General features: G+C 37.7%; 1 protein-coding gene across 2 annotated transcripts in view; it reads left to right on the top strand.

Annotated features, from left to right (window-relative positions):
• Positions 1-17237, top strand: part of TNPO1 (transportin 1) — a 61573-nt gene that overhangs the window by 10713 nt on the left and 33623 nt on the right. For both annotated transcript variants that reach the window (XR_012670841.1, XM_075136467.1), the window contains exons 4-7: positions 7953-8102; positions 12902-13008; positions 14123-14256; positions 16653-16734. Coding sequence is in view for 1 of the 2 variants with exons in the window: in XM_075136467.1 (XP_074992568.1) it covers positions 7953-8102; positions 12902-13008; positions 14123-14256; positions 16653-16734 (473 nt within the window). In the remaining variant the exon portion in view is untranslated. The remainder of the gene's footprint in view (positions 1-7952; positions 8103-12901; positions 13009-14122; positions 14257-16652; positions 16735-17237) is intronic.

Raw genomic sequence — 17237 nt, forward strand, 5'->3', positions numbered from 1 at the left:
GGCATACGTACCACATGTGAGAAGTGACAGATCTTTTTATTTATTTATTTTAAGTCTTGAAAGAAATTCTGATGTTATCCAGAGGGTTGTGGTATGTGATTCAATGCTTCAGGAATGATTTCCTTGAGCTCTTTATTCTGAGCATCCAGAATCAGAGTATCCATTATTATCTCTTTCCCTATCCCTGAAGCCCATAGAAGGAAAGCATTGGAAAAGAACAAGTAAAAAACAAGTTTCTTGATCATAGAGAAAATTGCCAAAGAGCTATTGGGTATGAATCTTCCCCCAACATACACAATGGTCTTTGAGGAGTTACCGTAGAAGACTCTGGAGCTACTACCTGGGAATTCACTTGTGTCCAGAAGAAAAAAAAACGCTCCTGGAGATGCCTGCAAGAGGTCCCGGGGGAGCTAACGAGAATGGAACTGCCTCTAGAATTGACAAAACTCCTCAGGTAGCTACCTTGGAGGAGTCTAGGGCTGCTACCTGGGAATTCATTGGTCTCCAGAGGAGGCCGACACACTCCTGGAGATACATGGGAGAATTCCCAGGACCTACAGGGTATGGACCTGCAACCAACATCGACAAAACTCTTTGGGTAGTTACCTTGGAGGAGTCTAGAGCTGCTATTTGAGAATTCACCTGTCTGCAGAGGAGACCAACACAGTCCTGGAGACGCCTGTTTCCAGGCTCCTGCAAGGAAGTCACCCAAGGACTCTTGTGTGTGTTGGAGGCAGGTCCATGCTCTGTACCTTGCTGAGAGTCCTCCCAGGCCGCTTTGGAGTGTTTTGGCCTGTTGACTAGCCTAGTGCCTTCACGTACTTAATCACATTGGTTTAGGTTCCTCAAAAGTGCTGTTCGCTGTAAGGATTTTGTGGACAAGTCTTGGAATGTATTTTCTCTTATGTAGCTTGTGGAGAGAAAGGACAGAAGTTTTCAGGCTTTCCCTTGGTTCTTAAGGTTATCAAACTTCCGGTTTTGTTTGCTATGCCTTTTTCTGAAGTTCAGGTAGTCTTAGGTAAGGTCTGTTTTGGCCTCATAATAAATGTGACCTTTTTGGAGTAAGTTGGAGGTATTTAGCCAGTTATTTGAAGCCTTTCCTTAGTGCGTCTTATGAGCTGAATGTAGTCTGCTGCAAAGGGTATTTCATTGTATGCTTTTTTTAAGTCAAACTCTCCTACTAAAGTGATGTTTGGTTGTTTCTCATGTCAAATCTAAGTGTACTTAAAATGCCAGTATCAAGCATCCCTATGTGGTGGTTTCCTACAGAGAGGGAAAGTGTTGCTGGTGTGATTTCGAAAGGCACTTCTGTCCACCAAGCAGTACTGGCTTCAGTGCAGTTCTGTGGTGCCTCCTACCTGAAAAAATGGTGCCTCCTACTCATGAGGATATGTGCTGGTGTCTGATTTAGGCTGTGATGGCTCCTAGGGAGCAACACCATCACATCTTTCTAGATTGTCAGAAAGCAGACTTGCTGTGAGGCATTAGGCTGATATAACAATTTCAGTGTGTTTGTTATCTTGCAGTGCTGGGGCAGGTGCAATTGGTTAGCTGACTGCTTTCATGAAGTCAAATCTAGCCTTATAAAGGAATGCCCATTACCACTTCTCATGTGCAACTAAAAACGCCTCTCCTTTAATGCCAAAAGGGAGTGGAACCCAGAAAAAACCCAAATATTTTTCAGTACCACCAATAAGAGTACCCACAGTATTTTTGGCCAGCTCCAGAATTGAGTATCTTTACTGAAAGCAATCTAAAGAGCCATGTAAAAGCACATCTTGAACCCACAGTCTGATGCTAATATAGATAATTGGCTAAGCATCTACTGCTTTTGCAAAGCATTTAAAACTCCTTTCTTCTTCTATAATGACATAATTCTCACTCTTCAGAACTACGTGAAGATTTTACTCACTGTACCTTCTGCTTTCAAAAGGTATTCAGGAGGGACAGTGCCATGACAGAGTCATAAGTACCAATAATGACTACAGTCTGCATTCAGCTCAGTATAGACAGCTTATAACAGCTTAGCCCTGCAGCACTGGACTGGGCATTCCTTCTTAGTGAGGTTGTCTGCTTCATCTGAAGTGGCACACACTGGCTGTTCAAGCAAGTATGGATTCAACAGTACAAATTTTTATTTTGGTATCTCCAAGGAAAAAGCATTTACATAACTTCAAATGATGGATGTTCTCTGAATCAGAAGATATACTACTGATCAGAGGTAATCCTGACTGGCAAGCTTTAAGTCTCAGGAACTTTAAGTATTCCAAAATGGCAAGCACTCACAGTTTACCCTCATTTTCCTCCCTCCCCAAGAAAGGAGGCTGATGAAGTCATAGGTAGAAACTGAAACTAAAAAAGCTGAAGACAGTTTTCAAATTACTTGGAAGAGGAAGAGCAGCGTGGTCATACATCAAAGCTTCTTAGATATAGTCTCATTTTCACTGGTACTTTAAGTAGCAGAAGATCAGTCACTTTGTTCCTAGTAAGAACTCTTGCATAGCCAAATACTAGAAAAAATTTAAGTTTCTAAGATAATAATAAAAGATGAAATTGTATAAAGGTGTATTGAATTAAAAGCAGGTCCATGCTCTCTATTTTATTATTGTAGCTAGATGCACAGCTGCTTAGGAAGAACACCTCCACTAGTGCCAAAATTCTATTCTGCTGTTCACCAGAGTGCAACCTAATATTGCTAATTGAAAATCTGGTTACAGTGTCCAGAAAAGCCAGGAAAAAAAAAAATAGGAAACACACTGAATACAGGCTTAAGAAATAAAAATGAGAAGTTTTGTCTTGAATTAATTGGGCATTATAGGGGAAGAAGCCTTACTTGCAAGGAAGGGTATCAAAGAAACAAAGTAGTCTGGCTTTATAGCAAGACCTATACATGCATGCTACCACGCAACTTTCTGTTAAGCTATACCTATAGGATATAGACAGAAGGAGAAGTAGTCAAAACTTCCAATGCACAGCACCTTATACACCACCAATGTTGGTGAGTGTCCTGTATTTTGTGCTTCCCAGTACTCACTTAGCAGTTCGAACAGTATTCTGAATACACAGCCTCATTTTACTCATCCAATTAATCCTTGTGTTCCAACAGTTATTCATGTGACAGATTGTCACGTTTTAATATATAACATTTACCTTTGATATGTTCAGACTGTGACATAACTTCATCTGACCAAGTAATTTCTTCAGATAGATTAATGACTCTAAATCCTAATTCATTCACTGCCAAATGCTGTCTAAGCAACTTCCATTGGGAAGCTCATCATTTCCTTTTCCTATACGCTTGACTTAGTGCTAAGGTACTTGTTGTCCACCCCTCCCTGCCCCTTCCCTCAGCATATAAACACCAAAGAGAAATGGCACTACTTTTTAGATGTTCTCAAACTGCAAAAATATCCTGCATTCGTTACGTAATTTGGGATCTAGTAGTGAATCAGACTCATCACACTGCATCTCCATTTCTGATTAAGGGTTCTTCTGCTCTTGATAGAATTGTAGCACTGGTTTAACTGCAGGATCAGGAGATGTTACGTAAAATGGCATTAGAGAGGAGAAGTGCTGAGACAGCCAGTTTGTGGGGATACAATAGAGAAGTTGAAAGTAGGAGTGAAACCAGAGGATTAGTTCTTTACACTTCTCATGTTTTTGCAAGCCTGTAGAGATGTACAAATTCTGGCATTGTGATTGACCTGTGGTCATTATTAGTTAGAATGCAGAAACTTCCATAACTAACCAGCAAGCTAATTGTCAACAGTTCAACACCCGTCTCATATTGTCCACAGCTCAGTTTTGTTTACAACACTGTCTTCAGAAGCATAGCTGTTGCTACTTATTATTCAGTAAATATGCCACACTTGGCATCAGCAGAACATTTCCAGCTCTGTTTTGGTGTCTTACAGATGTTCCTAAACTTAGGCAGTTGTGTCAGATTATTTTCCATGACTCACATGAGTCCATTGAGCACTTATTAATTTGAAAGTAGCCACTACATTTCAAGGTCATTTAGGTATTCACATACACTGAATGTTTTTGAAACATGCTCAGTCCTGCTTCTGACATAATAGTAAACCATACCAGCTTAAGCCAAAAGTGTTATACTTAAGGTTACTTAAAAGTCCAGCATCCAAAAAAAAAAAAAAAGTAGGATCTTTTTCTGCTAGGAAACTCATGAAGGTGTCTCTGTACTGTATTCTTACACATTAGGACAGAAAAAATTGTTCATCTTCTGCTTTCCATATGACACTACTCTGGTGGGTTCCTTTTTTTTTTTTTTGTTTTAGCTCTTTTAAGAGACAACCAATCTCTCCTTAATGGATCAGAAATCTTCATGCGCAACAGTGACGCTAGTCATGATTTTTATCACATTTTGTGTTTGTACATATTAAATCTGTATCACTAGTTAAAACACACAGAATGACAGCTTATTTCTGAAAAAGGCTTTAAGAGCTTTGAGACTGAAATTGACAGAGCAGTTTTTCTTTAGAAAAAGCCTCACCGTAACATTTAAAGTTGCCAATATCACAAGAGTAATAGGGCAAAATATAGCCATGCTCATAATCATTATATCACAGTCTGTGAATGGATAAACACTGCCCTCATCCCAGTCACTCAGTTCTTTTAGCAATCTAGGAAGTTATGTTCTAAGGAAGAGAGGATGAAAAGGCATGGTGAAACAAATGCTCACCTGGACTCGCAGGTGAGCTACAAAAACCTCGTTGCTTTCACATATGCACCCTATGTCATACAAACACTTGTTAGAGGAAATATGGCATTTTGAGGACACACTCTAGTTCTTAAAAGCACTGCAGTGGCCCTAAAATGATTGGTATCTGTGTAATGTGGGTATGCATCCATTTGCTCTGTCTGTAAACCATTAAAATCTGGAACTGGTATTAGAGTCTTGCAACAGAATTGAAAATTTACTGAGAACCAAATGATGATTGTGTGATACGGTTTTATTATAAAGTGAGGCAATGTGAGAGGGGAATCTTCCACTGATGAACTGATTTGGCACCAAATGCCAGAGGTCTGCTTCGCTTTCCTTCTTTTACTTGTACTATATGTTCTTGTCAACTCTGTACTTCCAGGTTGACTGAGATAGATGACTGTGATCTTTTTTAATGGCTAAAGCATATGGCTGACAGAACTTATCACAGAGTCTATGAAGACTAAAGAGTGTCTTACTCAGCTCTTAGGCCATCTGCCTGTAATCTTAGTGTTACAGCAAGAACTCCATCCAGACGTACATTACTGTCGTCTGATACTGTAGCTGTTAAGTTGTCGAACACCCTGGATTCCATAAATATCCTTGTGCAGTCACATCAGAACATTTTTTCTCAAATTAGTATTTTGACTCTTTTTTTAAATGCCTGAGTATCAAATTCTATCCTACTTCTCTAGCTTAAGTGGTTGGTGTTTGTTTAGCACTAAGTCCATCTTTGTGATTTCTGCTTGCCACCTCTCAGTATGTTGATAATTGGTTTTGCTTTTTGTTTTTAATCTTTCTTCTTGTTCTCGCGTCATGAATTCTTTTTCATTTGTCAGAGATGTGACTTTCACTATGAATCCCTTGGAATCTTTGTTGCAGGTCTGTGGGATAAACACTTACTGTAAAGAATAGTCTTGCTGTTGTCTTGGCTAAAGGAATGGATTTAAGATGTTTCATGCTGCTGCATACTGTGGGGTAGTTCATGAAGAAAAAAATGGTGCTGAAGTTTCACCTTAATGTGACTTTGATTTTCATCTAAACCAGCTGGCTAATCTGCCTATTTGTAACACAAGGAACCTAATAGTATCTGCACCTCTGCTTGGTAAAATTGAAGCTGTTACTTTGTCCCTTTTGTGATGCCAGGCATTCTAAAGGATAATGCTTTTCCTTAAGGCACTGTTTAATATTTTCATGCTAGAGTTTATACTAATAGTAGCTAATGTACTGTATTCTAATCAGACTTTGGTTGGTACTCTGACTTCTTTCACCCCAAGAAGATACCGCTGGCTGATACAGAATGAGTAGCTATTGTATTCTGTGTCTAACTGTGGCTGCTAATGATGAGGGTTTATTGTGGCTTGCAAGGGTTGTAGATCATGTGGAAATTAAAGGAAGAATCCTTTGGCTTCCTTCCTCACCATGCACAACTTTAAATCTTAATAATCATATATGGAGGACTGGATTTCTTGAAGACGTGTGTACCTATCAGTGGATTACAGTTATGTAAAGCAATCAGAGTTTGACATACTATATTGGTGTAAGAGTTGATGCAGAGATTCTGCTTTTAATTGAGAGAGTATTTCAGGCAAACCTGAGGCTGATCAAGAGTTCAAGTAAGAACTTCTTTCTTTAGGTCATTCTCCACCTGATCTTTATTAATGATGTCTTCAAAACTTCAAACAAAATTACAAAGTTACTTGATTTGACTTGCCAAGTAATAATGGTAGTAATACTTGTCACGTCTCACAAGCAAGTTCTGTGGTTGAGAAAAGTTTGTCCACTTGTCCCGTCTTTAATATTTTTACTTTAAATAATAAACCCTTTCTTCCCTCCTTCTCCATTCTCCCAGAAAAGTTGTTGGCCCTTGAAATGCAGTGCTGTGCAAGTGAAACGACTTTTATTTTTATATTTTTAGAAGTTGGTGGGTATTTAAAACCTACAGTTTAGGCAAAGTTATAGAATTGTTTCAAATATGTATGCATAGGGTGGCTTACTGGTTTATAAAGTTACTGAATTCTATGTAAAGGATATGTTTGTTTGTAAATCAATACATTTATATTTATGGAGCATGAAAAATAATGCTTCTTTAGGAGAACTGAAATATGAACATAAAAACAAGATTTAAAAGTATATTATAGAGTCTGGTTTTGGCATTCAAATAAAATCAGTTTATTAAAATAAATTTTGATTTCTGATCAGCCAGGCAAAACCCCCTCTTCTGAGAAGTGCTGTTTCTGTTCTAACTAGCACGGATCATAATAGAAAGTGTCTTCAATGTCAGTCACGGGTGTGCTGAGAGTCTTGGTGTTGTGATGCAGTAACTTTAGTCTGAAAATACTTTATATTTGAAAGTTGTATCTCTTATTTTGCTTATCCTTATTTCTGTTGGGATGTTAATAGTTTGGAAGGCCTGGAATAGATCCATATGTAAACTAACTCTTGACGCAAAGGAACTTTGAACACCGTTATTTCTTGCCCAGATCAGGGCTTCATACAAAAAAATTCAAACAAGTGGTTAAAATCGTAATTTAGCTTCTTGTGCTCCATTACGGTTGCTGTAAACTGTAAATTTAAATTCTCTTATCCTATAAACTAATCTGACTAAACTTTCTATGTAGAACATCCAGATCTCACTTTCAGCATATTTCAGAAGTAATACCAAATTACTCATGCCCTTGGCTGAAGAACTAAACATGAGTCTGCTCCAATAGAAGTGAAAACTCTAGGCTGTTCTTTTTACATTCCTCTTCTTGTCCCAGTAATTTAGAGAAATTTGCAGGCAAAAAGAGCTCAGTGAAGAGAATTCAAACAGTTGTGTATCTTACTATGGTGAAAGCAGGTTTGTCATCAATTTCTGACAGTATCAGTGTTGCAGCAAGCTAGTCAGTATGATCAAAATGTCTGAATGTCTTTGGCTGACCAATTTCTTTCATGAGTCTCCTATATCCTGTGACTTCAGATCTACTCCTTGCCTATATCTCTACACAAAACTTTATCTTAAAATGTAGAATTTGTAATACTGATATTCTAATTTTGAATAAATAGAAATGGTGAACTCTGAACCTGAAAAGCTTTGCTATGTGAATTGATGGGTGTAGTTGGAAGGAGAGATAAGGAAATGAAGATTAAAATCTCTCTCTATAAGCTTTGCTCTTGCTGCATTGTTCTGGAAATCTACCTTATTCCTATGAGCTGATTGAAGGTTGAATGTAATTATTTTCTGTTGCAGATGAACCAACACGTTCCTTGAGTGGTCTCATCTTGAAGAATAACGTAAAAGCACATTTTCACAACTTTCCCAATGGGGTAACTGACTTCATTAAAAGTGAATGTCTGAACAACATTGGTGATTCCTCCCCCTTAATTAGAGCTACTGTAGGTAAGTTTGCTCTTATTACTGTCTTCTGTGTACTGAAAATGTTACTGATATGGGTGAGAGCTGCACTGGTGACATAAAGTGTTATTAAATTCCTAAAACTGTTTGCTTCTGATAATCGTCACAACTTCACCATGTTTTAATGCTGATATTTATCTTTAGTGTGAATATACAAAAGTCACATTTACTTTTGCTTCCTATTCTCTTAGAAATTGTTTAGCAATTTCTATGCCTAAAAACTGGAACAAGGTAAAGGTCTGACTTGAGAACTACTTCAGGACTTTGCTCGCATCAATGAAACACTTCTGTTAGCTGATTTCCTGCTCCCCACCCCCCCCATATGCATACATATGCATATCCCTTCAGGGAACCATCATACCATGCATAACGCATTCACATAATGACTTTCCATTTTCAAATACCTTCTGTCAGAAAACAGTAGATAAAGTGTGGTGTACAGAACACCATAGAATCACAGAGTGGTTTGGGCTGGAATAGACCTTAAAGATACCTCGTTCCAGCGAGAATTTTTTTTATTATGTGGATTTCTGATTTTGTGGATACTTTGTTTTAGTACACCTCTACTGTAAAATATGCATATTTGCATTATTTTCACTTGTTTCTAGGTAAAGTTGCTTTTCTGTCTGCTCTTTGAGAATATGACTTCCTCCAATTACTACAATCATTGTAGGAATTTTCCTTGTCCACTCAAAAAACTAGAAAAAAAGTAAAATAAATATATATTTGAGTACAGGAGAAAATGGGGGTGGGTGTTAGTTCAGAAAGAAATTCAGCTGGTATCAGCTGACTCCTCTTATAAAATAATCTAGCAGTTACTGTTCGTTTAGAACCCTTTGCTCTTAGCTTTTTCTTGCTGTCTTGTCATTTATAAAGCTGCTTTACAATGTATTTTATTAATGTCCCACTTTTTTAATGACAGTAGAAACAAGTCTTTGAGTGGCAGGTACTTTTGTGATTTCAGGTTGTAGAAGAGTCATGCTTGCTTGTTTGTTCATAGGAATTGTCAGTGGAGTACAATGGAGCTGACTAAAGAATATATTCCAGCTCCATTTGGATTGCTGTCTTAGGGTTATTTGGTGGTGATGGTTTGTGGGGTGGTTTTTTTGGGGGGTGAGGGATTTGTTTGTTTTCAAGCAGTTATTCTTTGATTTCTCCTAGTATGAAATGTTTGTGGATTAGTAGCTCAATTACTGTTCATCTTTAAGTGATCCTTGCAGGGAATATTTAAGCATGTGTGAACTCTGAAGATGAGTAGCAACCAATGAACTGTATGCTTATGTAAGAGTTGGTATTTAGCACATGCTTTGCACCCTGCTGTTTGAAGTAATTAAATGTTGGATCCTTGCGGCCTCCATCTTAATAGTGAGGTTGGTCCGGTATCCACTGGTCTCTTGGTACTAGGTGTAAATATATTACTACCTACCTAGGCTGCCTTGTTAGCATATGAGTTGGCGTGTGCTAGTTAGAGCTGCTCTTTTAGATGCATACGGGTTTTTGCAGTTCAAGCACTATCAATTTAATGAGCTAACTGCAAATAAGATCTCTGGAATTCTGAAAGGAAGATGAACGAGTACATCAAAACAGCATCAGAGAAAATTTAATGCAGCATTCATGCTCCTTTGTGGTCTCTAGCATCTAGTGCTAACCAGACAAAAGCTGATACCTTTTAGCCAAGATGGAGGCAAGCTGGTTAATCCCATCCTCAGAAGTCACCTTGCTGTGTAGAATGAGCATGAGAGTTGATTTTAGAACTGTGACTTGAGACCAAATGGTAACTACATGTTGTTGTATCCTTACTTAGCTTTTCCCTATTTTAATCCCCAAATAAGTAACAGTGTGCTGTGTGATACAGGTTTTAAAACCGCATGTGCTAATGTTGAAATACGGATTCAAGTTCAAAAAAGATGGCTGCATGTGGTGAGGACCCACAAGCTTACCTGGAAATAAATGCATCTATTTAGGAAATGTCTGTGATTGTTCTTAAAACTTTCTGGGGTGTCTAGTCTGGGCAGGCGAAATAGTTTGAGTGTTTAAGAGTAGTGGCAGGACTGGAGAGCTTCACTGCAGAAGGGAAGTGAAAGCTAATGATTACCCTGTGAGGGGGAATTTTGCTAGGAAGTTCAGCTTTTTAGAATTAAGGAGTTCAGAAATCAACTTTAGGAGCTACAGAGGCAAAACACCACCCCAAAAACCCAGCCTTCCCCCTGTCCTGTTATTGGCATGAAAGTACTGAAGCATAGCTGCTTTTTCTTTATGTTCAATTTTTTTTATTGTAGAATTGATGCCGTAAACTGGGGTTGCATGCAATTGAAACAGTGACATAAAAGATGCTGTCATGACAATTATGCTTATGTTTTTAACAATTTCTGACTCTCTGGAGTTTGTTCTCTTGTATATTTACTGCTCAATTAGCCCAGCTGCTATATTCGTTTGATTTCACATTTGTCAAGTGAAATATCAACAGATGCTGTAATACTGTTTTGAAGTTCATTACAAATGAAATGCCATCTTTATAAAGATTTGCAGTTTCAGATTTCTAACCTTGCAGCTTAGTATCTTGGTCAGAAGGAAAGGCCTGTTTTAACTGTCAGCTCTAGCCCAAACCTGTCAAAAAGCTGCAAGCTACTAAATTGATTGTTTCTTTACTTTGATTATTCTTCTGATGTGCATGTTTCTATGTCTGAAGTGTTGCAGAGAAAGCCACAAAGGCTAATCTCTGGTGTCTTCTGTTCCCTGCTGGCCAAATAAAGCAGCAGGTGGGTGGGAAAAATTTCACATTTGAAAGGAGATGAAGCTCATTAGCAGCCCATGAAGATTCCTTTTAACGTGAACATAATTTTATGTGGCTGTTTCCTCATTGTTCTTAAAACCTTTTGCAAAGCTTCAAATGCTGTAGTGTTGCCTCTCTAAGTTCTTGATAGTCTGATATTATTCTTTTATTATTTTTGTCGCCATCAAAGTGTCTCTTTATCATTTCAAAAACACTAGCACAGTGTTAAATGGCTTCTCCGCGGACCTGTACAGAAAGTTCGTAATGACATGTATGGTCTGGACTGCATACATCTCTGTTGCAGGGAGCAGTGGCCTCAGGTCACTTCTTGCCTATGCACCTGGAAGTATTTCCTCGTAGGTTATCCTGTTGCTATCTGCGATAGGCCTTTTGGAGGAATGCTTGAAGTAGATTTCAAATAGTCTTTCCTTCAGCTGTGAAAACTTGCACATACTGCAAGTATAGTCAGACCATTTGTCACCCCCTGAAACTGCTTCTAGGACCTTGAAAAGATCTTCAACCAACTCTTTTCCAAAACTACCTACCCCTTTGAGACTTATGATACAACTTTTGTCACATGTTAGTCCAGAGGAGTTCCAGGAATTTCATTCTTATGTTTGTTTCTGAACCCATGTTAAGTCTACAAACAAACCTGTGCCAGATCTAAGTTAGGGAGACAATATTGCAATTTAAGTCCTTTGTCTAGGATGCAAGAAAATCTATTAATTTTGTTCTTTTTGTGAAGTTCAGTTTAATTTTAAAAAAAAAAAAAAGTGGATCATTAAGATCCAGCAACAGTAAAATAAGTATTGGCTATTAATGCATCTGATATGCTTTGCAGGACTATAATATTCAGGAGAAATCCAGTCTTTAAGACTCCATAGATCTCCATAGGCTTTTGGGAACCCTTTCTATTCAGTTGCAGTTATGAAGAGAACTGGATTCAAATTACTTCTGGAGCTGTAAAATTGTGTTTTACCTCTATCTTCATTTTTGCTCTTTGTCTTCATGGGTTCTCCAGCCTTATTTGCATCAAAGGAAACATGATGCAAAATATCTTTTAATTACTGTGTGTGTTGTGCAGACAACTGCTCTGTCATGTTGTCCTGTGTTCTTGTTTTTTAACGAGAATTTTAACATTTATTCCAAAGAAAAATGATATATCGTGATTAGCTCAATGAAAAAGCATAGGAGAGCTTTTTTCATCACTTGTCACTTGGGAGGTTACTAGTTGTAGTAGTATCAAGTTCTTCTGTGTTTGTACTCATTAGAAGTAACTATCAGTAGCATAATGGATTATGCTACCTGTTTCATTTTGTCTTGAGGCAAAATGGACTCACACAGTCAGTCCTAGTTTATAAGTAGCCCTCCCTGTTCCTGTCACCTATTTAGTTTTTTCTGGGATTTCTGTATGTGGTGGAAACAGAGTTAGTGACTCTTTGGGCTGACCTATCTGTTTGCTGGATCTCAATCAGCCAACCTCTACAGCCGATCACTGGATTACCTGCCCTAGTGTGTAAGTTCTTAGTAGGTACCTTAGAATATGTCCTTAACGTTTTGTGTAAACACAGTAAAGTTGTGAACATGTAACTTACCACTGGATTGTAGGTTTATTGAATGACAGTTTCCCACATTCATACTTTTGTGTCATAATAAAGAAGAGGTGACTTGAGGGGGATACTTTATATTTACTGGAGGTCAAAATTGTACAGTGCTTAGTAGATTCAAAGCCAAAGCTCCCTGCAGTATTTGGGCATGATTATTTCCTTAACTGGAATTACTTTGTGCTTGATTTCTCACGTCAGAGCCCTTCCTGGTAGCAGGAAGGAACAACGCACCTTTACATTTCGAAGCCCTTCAAATACCACTCCTCTTTTTATGCTTGCCAGTTCTTAACAAAACAAGAATTTCTTAACTCCTTAGATCTTTCAGCGGAGAAAAATGAGAAAAATTGGTATGAAACGTGAAGGTATGTGATATCTCATTTTCTTCATCCCTCTGATTCCTTTAGGCATTCTGATAACAACCATTGCCTCAAAAGGAGAATTACAGAATTGGCCTGAACTCTTACCAAAGCTTTGCAGCCTGTTGGATTCTGAAGATTACAATACCTGTGAGGTAAGGAAATTTATAGAAAATGGAAGATTATCACCTGAATTTGATTATTTTTATCTCTCTTCACAGACACTATGTATATGTATAGTATTGTGTGTGTGTATACATGCACATATATTCTCCTCAGAGAGGAGTGACTCAAATTTGATACTTTTTCTTCTACCTGCATTCCATGTTCTTACTGTTCATTCAAACAAATTTGTTTTCTTTGCATAAAAGCAGAATAAGACTGGAGATGAGTAGTCGTAGCGTCTCAGCTGAGAAGTGTCCTGAAGTTACCACTCTGTGATGCCTAATCTTCTAGGCATCATCAGCATCATCAAGCTGACCCTGAATTTTCTCTTACTTAAAAGAAGTGTTCTTCTTGTAACTTAATCTGGAAAAGTGATCTGTCATTGCTATATCAGGGTGACATGAACTGTTTTGTTCAGCGTGTACGAAGGAAAATAAATAAATACCAATTTAACTGTTTTAAACTGTTTTTTTGAGGAGGAAAAAAGCCTTGTCTGATTTAAAAAAATAGAAATCTCTGATCACACAATTTTAGTGACTTGATACTGTCTCCATGAAAGTGTGTGAAGCATTTTGACTATTTGAAATAATCCTCAGAGATAGGATAATGGTCCAAGATGCCGTGCTGTTATGTAGTGTTTTAGTGCTGCTTTCTCAACAAAAAAAAAAAAAAACACTTGAAACTCAAATTGACCATCATATCCAGAGTTCTGTTTTGCCCCATAACAAACTATTAAAGGAAATACAATTATTTATGTAATTAAATTGCATACTTCTGCACCTGGACATTTATTTCTCAAATAAGAACTAGCTTTTAAGCATTTTTAAAAATGGGATTGAATAGATGATCATTGAATGCTAAAATTAAAATTACTACTTATCCACTGACTCACCCAGCTTGAGAGCTTACAGATGCCAGTAAAAAGTGCTTAAATAAAAAGCCTTTAAGGATGTTTCAGTTTAACTCCATATTTAGTTAGCTGCATTTACTGTGTTAATTAGCTAGGTTTACTGTGTTGTGCTGAAATTACCTGTTCTGTACAAAACCTGAAATTTTCCCTTCTTCAGAATGTGAAAGAAGAGATTTTTTTTTTTTTTAAAACAGGGTGCATTTGGCGCTCTTCAGAAGATATGTGAAGATTCTGCTGAAATTTTAGATAGCGATGTATTGGACCGACCACTCAATATCATGATACCTAAATTCTTGCAGTTCTTCAAGCACAGCAGTCCAAAAATAAGGTAGGTTTAGGTGTTGTAGTACACTTATCTGTTAAAAATTTTATTTACATGAGCAGCAAGGTTGCTATTTTGTAGATATGTTTAAAACGTGCTTTTTTTTTTTTAAATTATCTTGCAGAGATCCACAGAGATTCCATGCATCAGTAATTTCCATGTTTATCTGCTTAGTTAATACAACAGTCTCACCTCTTTTTATCTTCCAAATGTACAATTAGCGTGTGATTTTGAAAATCAAACTGTTTCTTTTAAGTTTTTGCGTATTACTATGAAAATGTCAATGCTATGGTTAGAACTTAATATTCTGATTAGAAAGAACAATTCTGCATTCATTTTGTAATTACTTCAGCAATAGGAGAGTCAAAATTATTTTTCTGCCAATAGTTTCTGCGTTCTTGCAGAAAATTTTTTCTGCTTTAACTGCACCAAAACTTAGAAAGCTCTTTATCTTTTCAGCTGAATCAAATTAAATGGGTTCATCATCTTTTCACTGTAAAACTGTATTAAGCTCTCCAAAGTAACAGAAGTATAGGATAGAAGAAAAATTCCAGGATTAAATTGGTATTACTAATATTTATTACAAAGAACAGTACCTTTTACCCTGAAAAGAGCCAACAGTGTGCCCCTGCCACAAAGAAGGCTAATGGTATCCTGGACTGGACTGTTGGCAGCTGGTTAAGGGAGGAGATCCTTCCCCTCATCTTCCAGGTGAGGCCACACCTGGAGCACTGTGTCCAGTTCTGGGCTGTTCAGTGCAAGAGAGACATGGACGCACTGGAGAGAGTCCAGCAAAGGGCCATAAAGATGGTGAAGGGACTGAAGCATCTCTCCTATGAGGAAAGGCTGGGAGGTGGGACTGGGGGAGCTCATCAATGTATGTAAATACCTGAAAGGAGGGTGTAAAGAGGACGGAGCCAGGCTCTTTCCAGTGGTGCCCAGTGACAGGACCAGAGGCCATGGGCACAAACAGAAACACAGGAGGGTCCCTCTGAACATCAGGAAACACTTTTTCTCTGTGAGAGTGACCAAGCACTGGCACAGGTTGCCCACAGAGGTGATGGAGTCCCCATCCTTGGAGATACTCAGAAGCCATCTGGACATGGTCCTGGGCAACTGGCTGCTTGAGTGGAGGGGTTGGACCAGATGATCTCCAGAGGTTCCTTCCAACCTCAACTGTTCTGTGATTCTCTGTGATTCTGTGAAATGTATTTTTTAACTCCTATTTAAAAATTATATTGAAAGATTCTACAACTCAGAAGTGGCAATTCTTTATTGGCAACAGTAGTAGATGATGAGGACTAAGAGGAAGAGTATAACTTCGAATACATCATGATAGAATTCAAATAAGATTTAGAAAGTCATCTAAAATAGACGCATACTAAGAAAAATAGGTAACAAAACATGAACTTGCCCTTGTGGAAAGCTAAGCTTAATACTTCTTTGGAGCTGGGAGAGATGGAGAAAAACATGCTTTTTTCCTTACCACATTATACAGTCTTTCACTTTTTTCCTATCCTGCGATGTTTTTGGCTTTGAGACTGTTAAACCAGTTTCAAGTTTAAAGCAGGCCACCTGCTGACCCGCAGCCTGCTTTCAGTACATAGTGCTGAAATGAAAACTATTAGTGGTGTCAGTAAAATACTTTATATTTAAATCTGTCAAGAGACAACTTATGAACAATGTTTATGAGACAGTCTTCCAAGAAATGTCTGAACAGAATAGAAGTTTGTAGCTACATTAGCAAAAATATTTGAATGGATCTTCAAAGGCTTTTACAGGTTGCGTTGTGCCTTTACTTACAGAATTTGACTTTTGTATCTTTGAGAATGAAAAGGACCTGTATGTAGTGGCTTTGCATGAAATGGAACAGAAGAACCAATGCCTCGTATTTTAGTATGTTTAGTATGTATCCTACTACAAGTGTGTGTTTTTTCTAAGCTACAACTATATTGTTGACACATATTGGTCTCAATAAATACTGAAAATATTGCAAAGGCAGTTGGATACTTAACAATGAAGAAGGGCATGCTAAAATTTCACCATATTGACTTGTATGGAATTGTTAATATCTGAGAAGATCAATAATAAAAATATACTCAAAAAGAACATCCTTACATACTGTTCGGAACAAATATGACAGGTGTCGTCATCCTGCTCTTGTTTTTATTTACTGAATATTTTAAAATATTTATTAGATGTATCAGAGTATAAGGTGCTACTTAAAATGTGGTTTAGTAATTTTGCTTAGTAATACTATAGATGTGCAGATTTGTTCCTTCTTGCCTCTAGAATATGTTTGGACAGTGTAATTTGCTTCCTAATGTTTCTGATGCCTATCTACAGTTTAGAAAATGTTTTTAACTCATGAAAAATGTGTATTTTAACTGTTCTGTTTGTAGATCTCATGCTGTTGCATGCGTCAATCAGTTTATCATCAGCAGAACTCAAGCTCTTATGTTGCACATAGACTCTTTTATTGAGGTGGGTGTGCATTCTTGGCTGGGGGGTTAAGTCACATTACATATCTGATTTACCAAGAGTTTTGAATTATGTTTTACAACTACCTCTATACCCAAACTCCCCGTTCTCGTTGCCCATTCTTAGGCTTCAGTCCTCATGGATTGAAGTTCATTTTGTATGCTTGTGCTCCGAGTTGATTAGTCTAAGCACTCTCAAGCCCAAAAAATAGTATTTTTAAAGATGCTTCCTCTTCATAAGTAGAGGAAACTCTTGTTGCATAAAGGCATAAAAGTAATAGCAGCAATCTGTCACTTACCTGTGATGGAAGGTGCAGTATAGGGATCATCATGTCACTGAATACTGAACATGTATTAGGAGGGTGGTATTTTGGGCGATGTAGAGTATTTGATTTGCTGCTGTTATGTACTCATGGAGTTTTCTGGCTTCAGAACTTCATTTATGTTTAGGAGGAAAAAAAAATCCAGGAAATACTGTTCTTGTGCCAGTGCTAATATTATGCAGTG

The sequence above is a fragment of the Calonectris borealis genome, chromosome Z (genome assembly GCF_964195595.1).
Source record: "Calonectris borealis chromosome Z, bCalBor7.hap1.2, whole genome shotgun sequence".
Taxonomy (NCBI): Eukaryota; Metazoa; Chordata; class Aves; order Procellariiformes; family Procellariidae; genus Calonectris; species Calonectris borealis.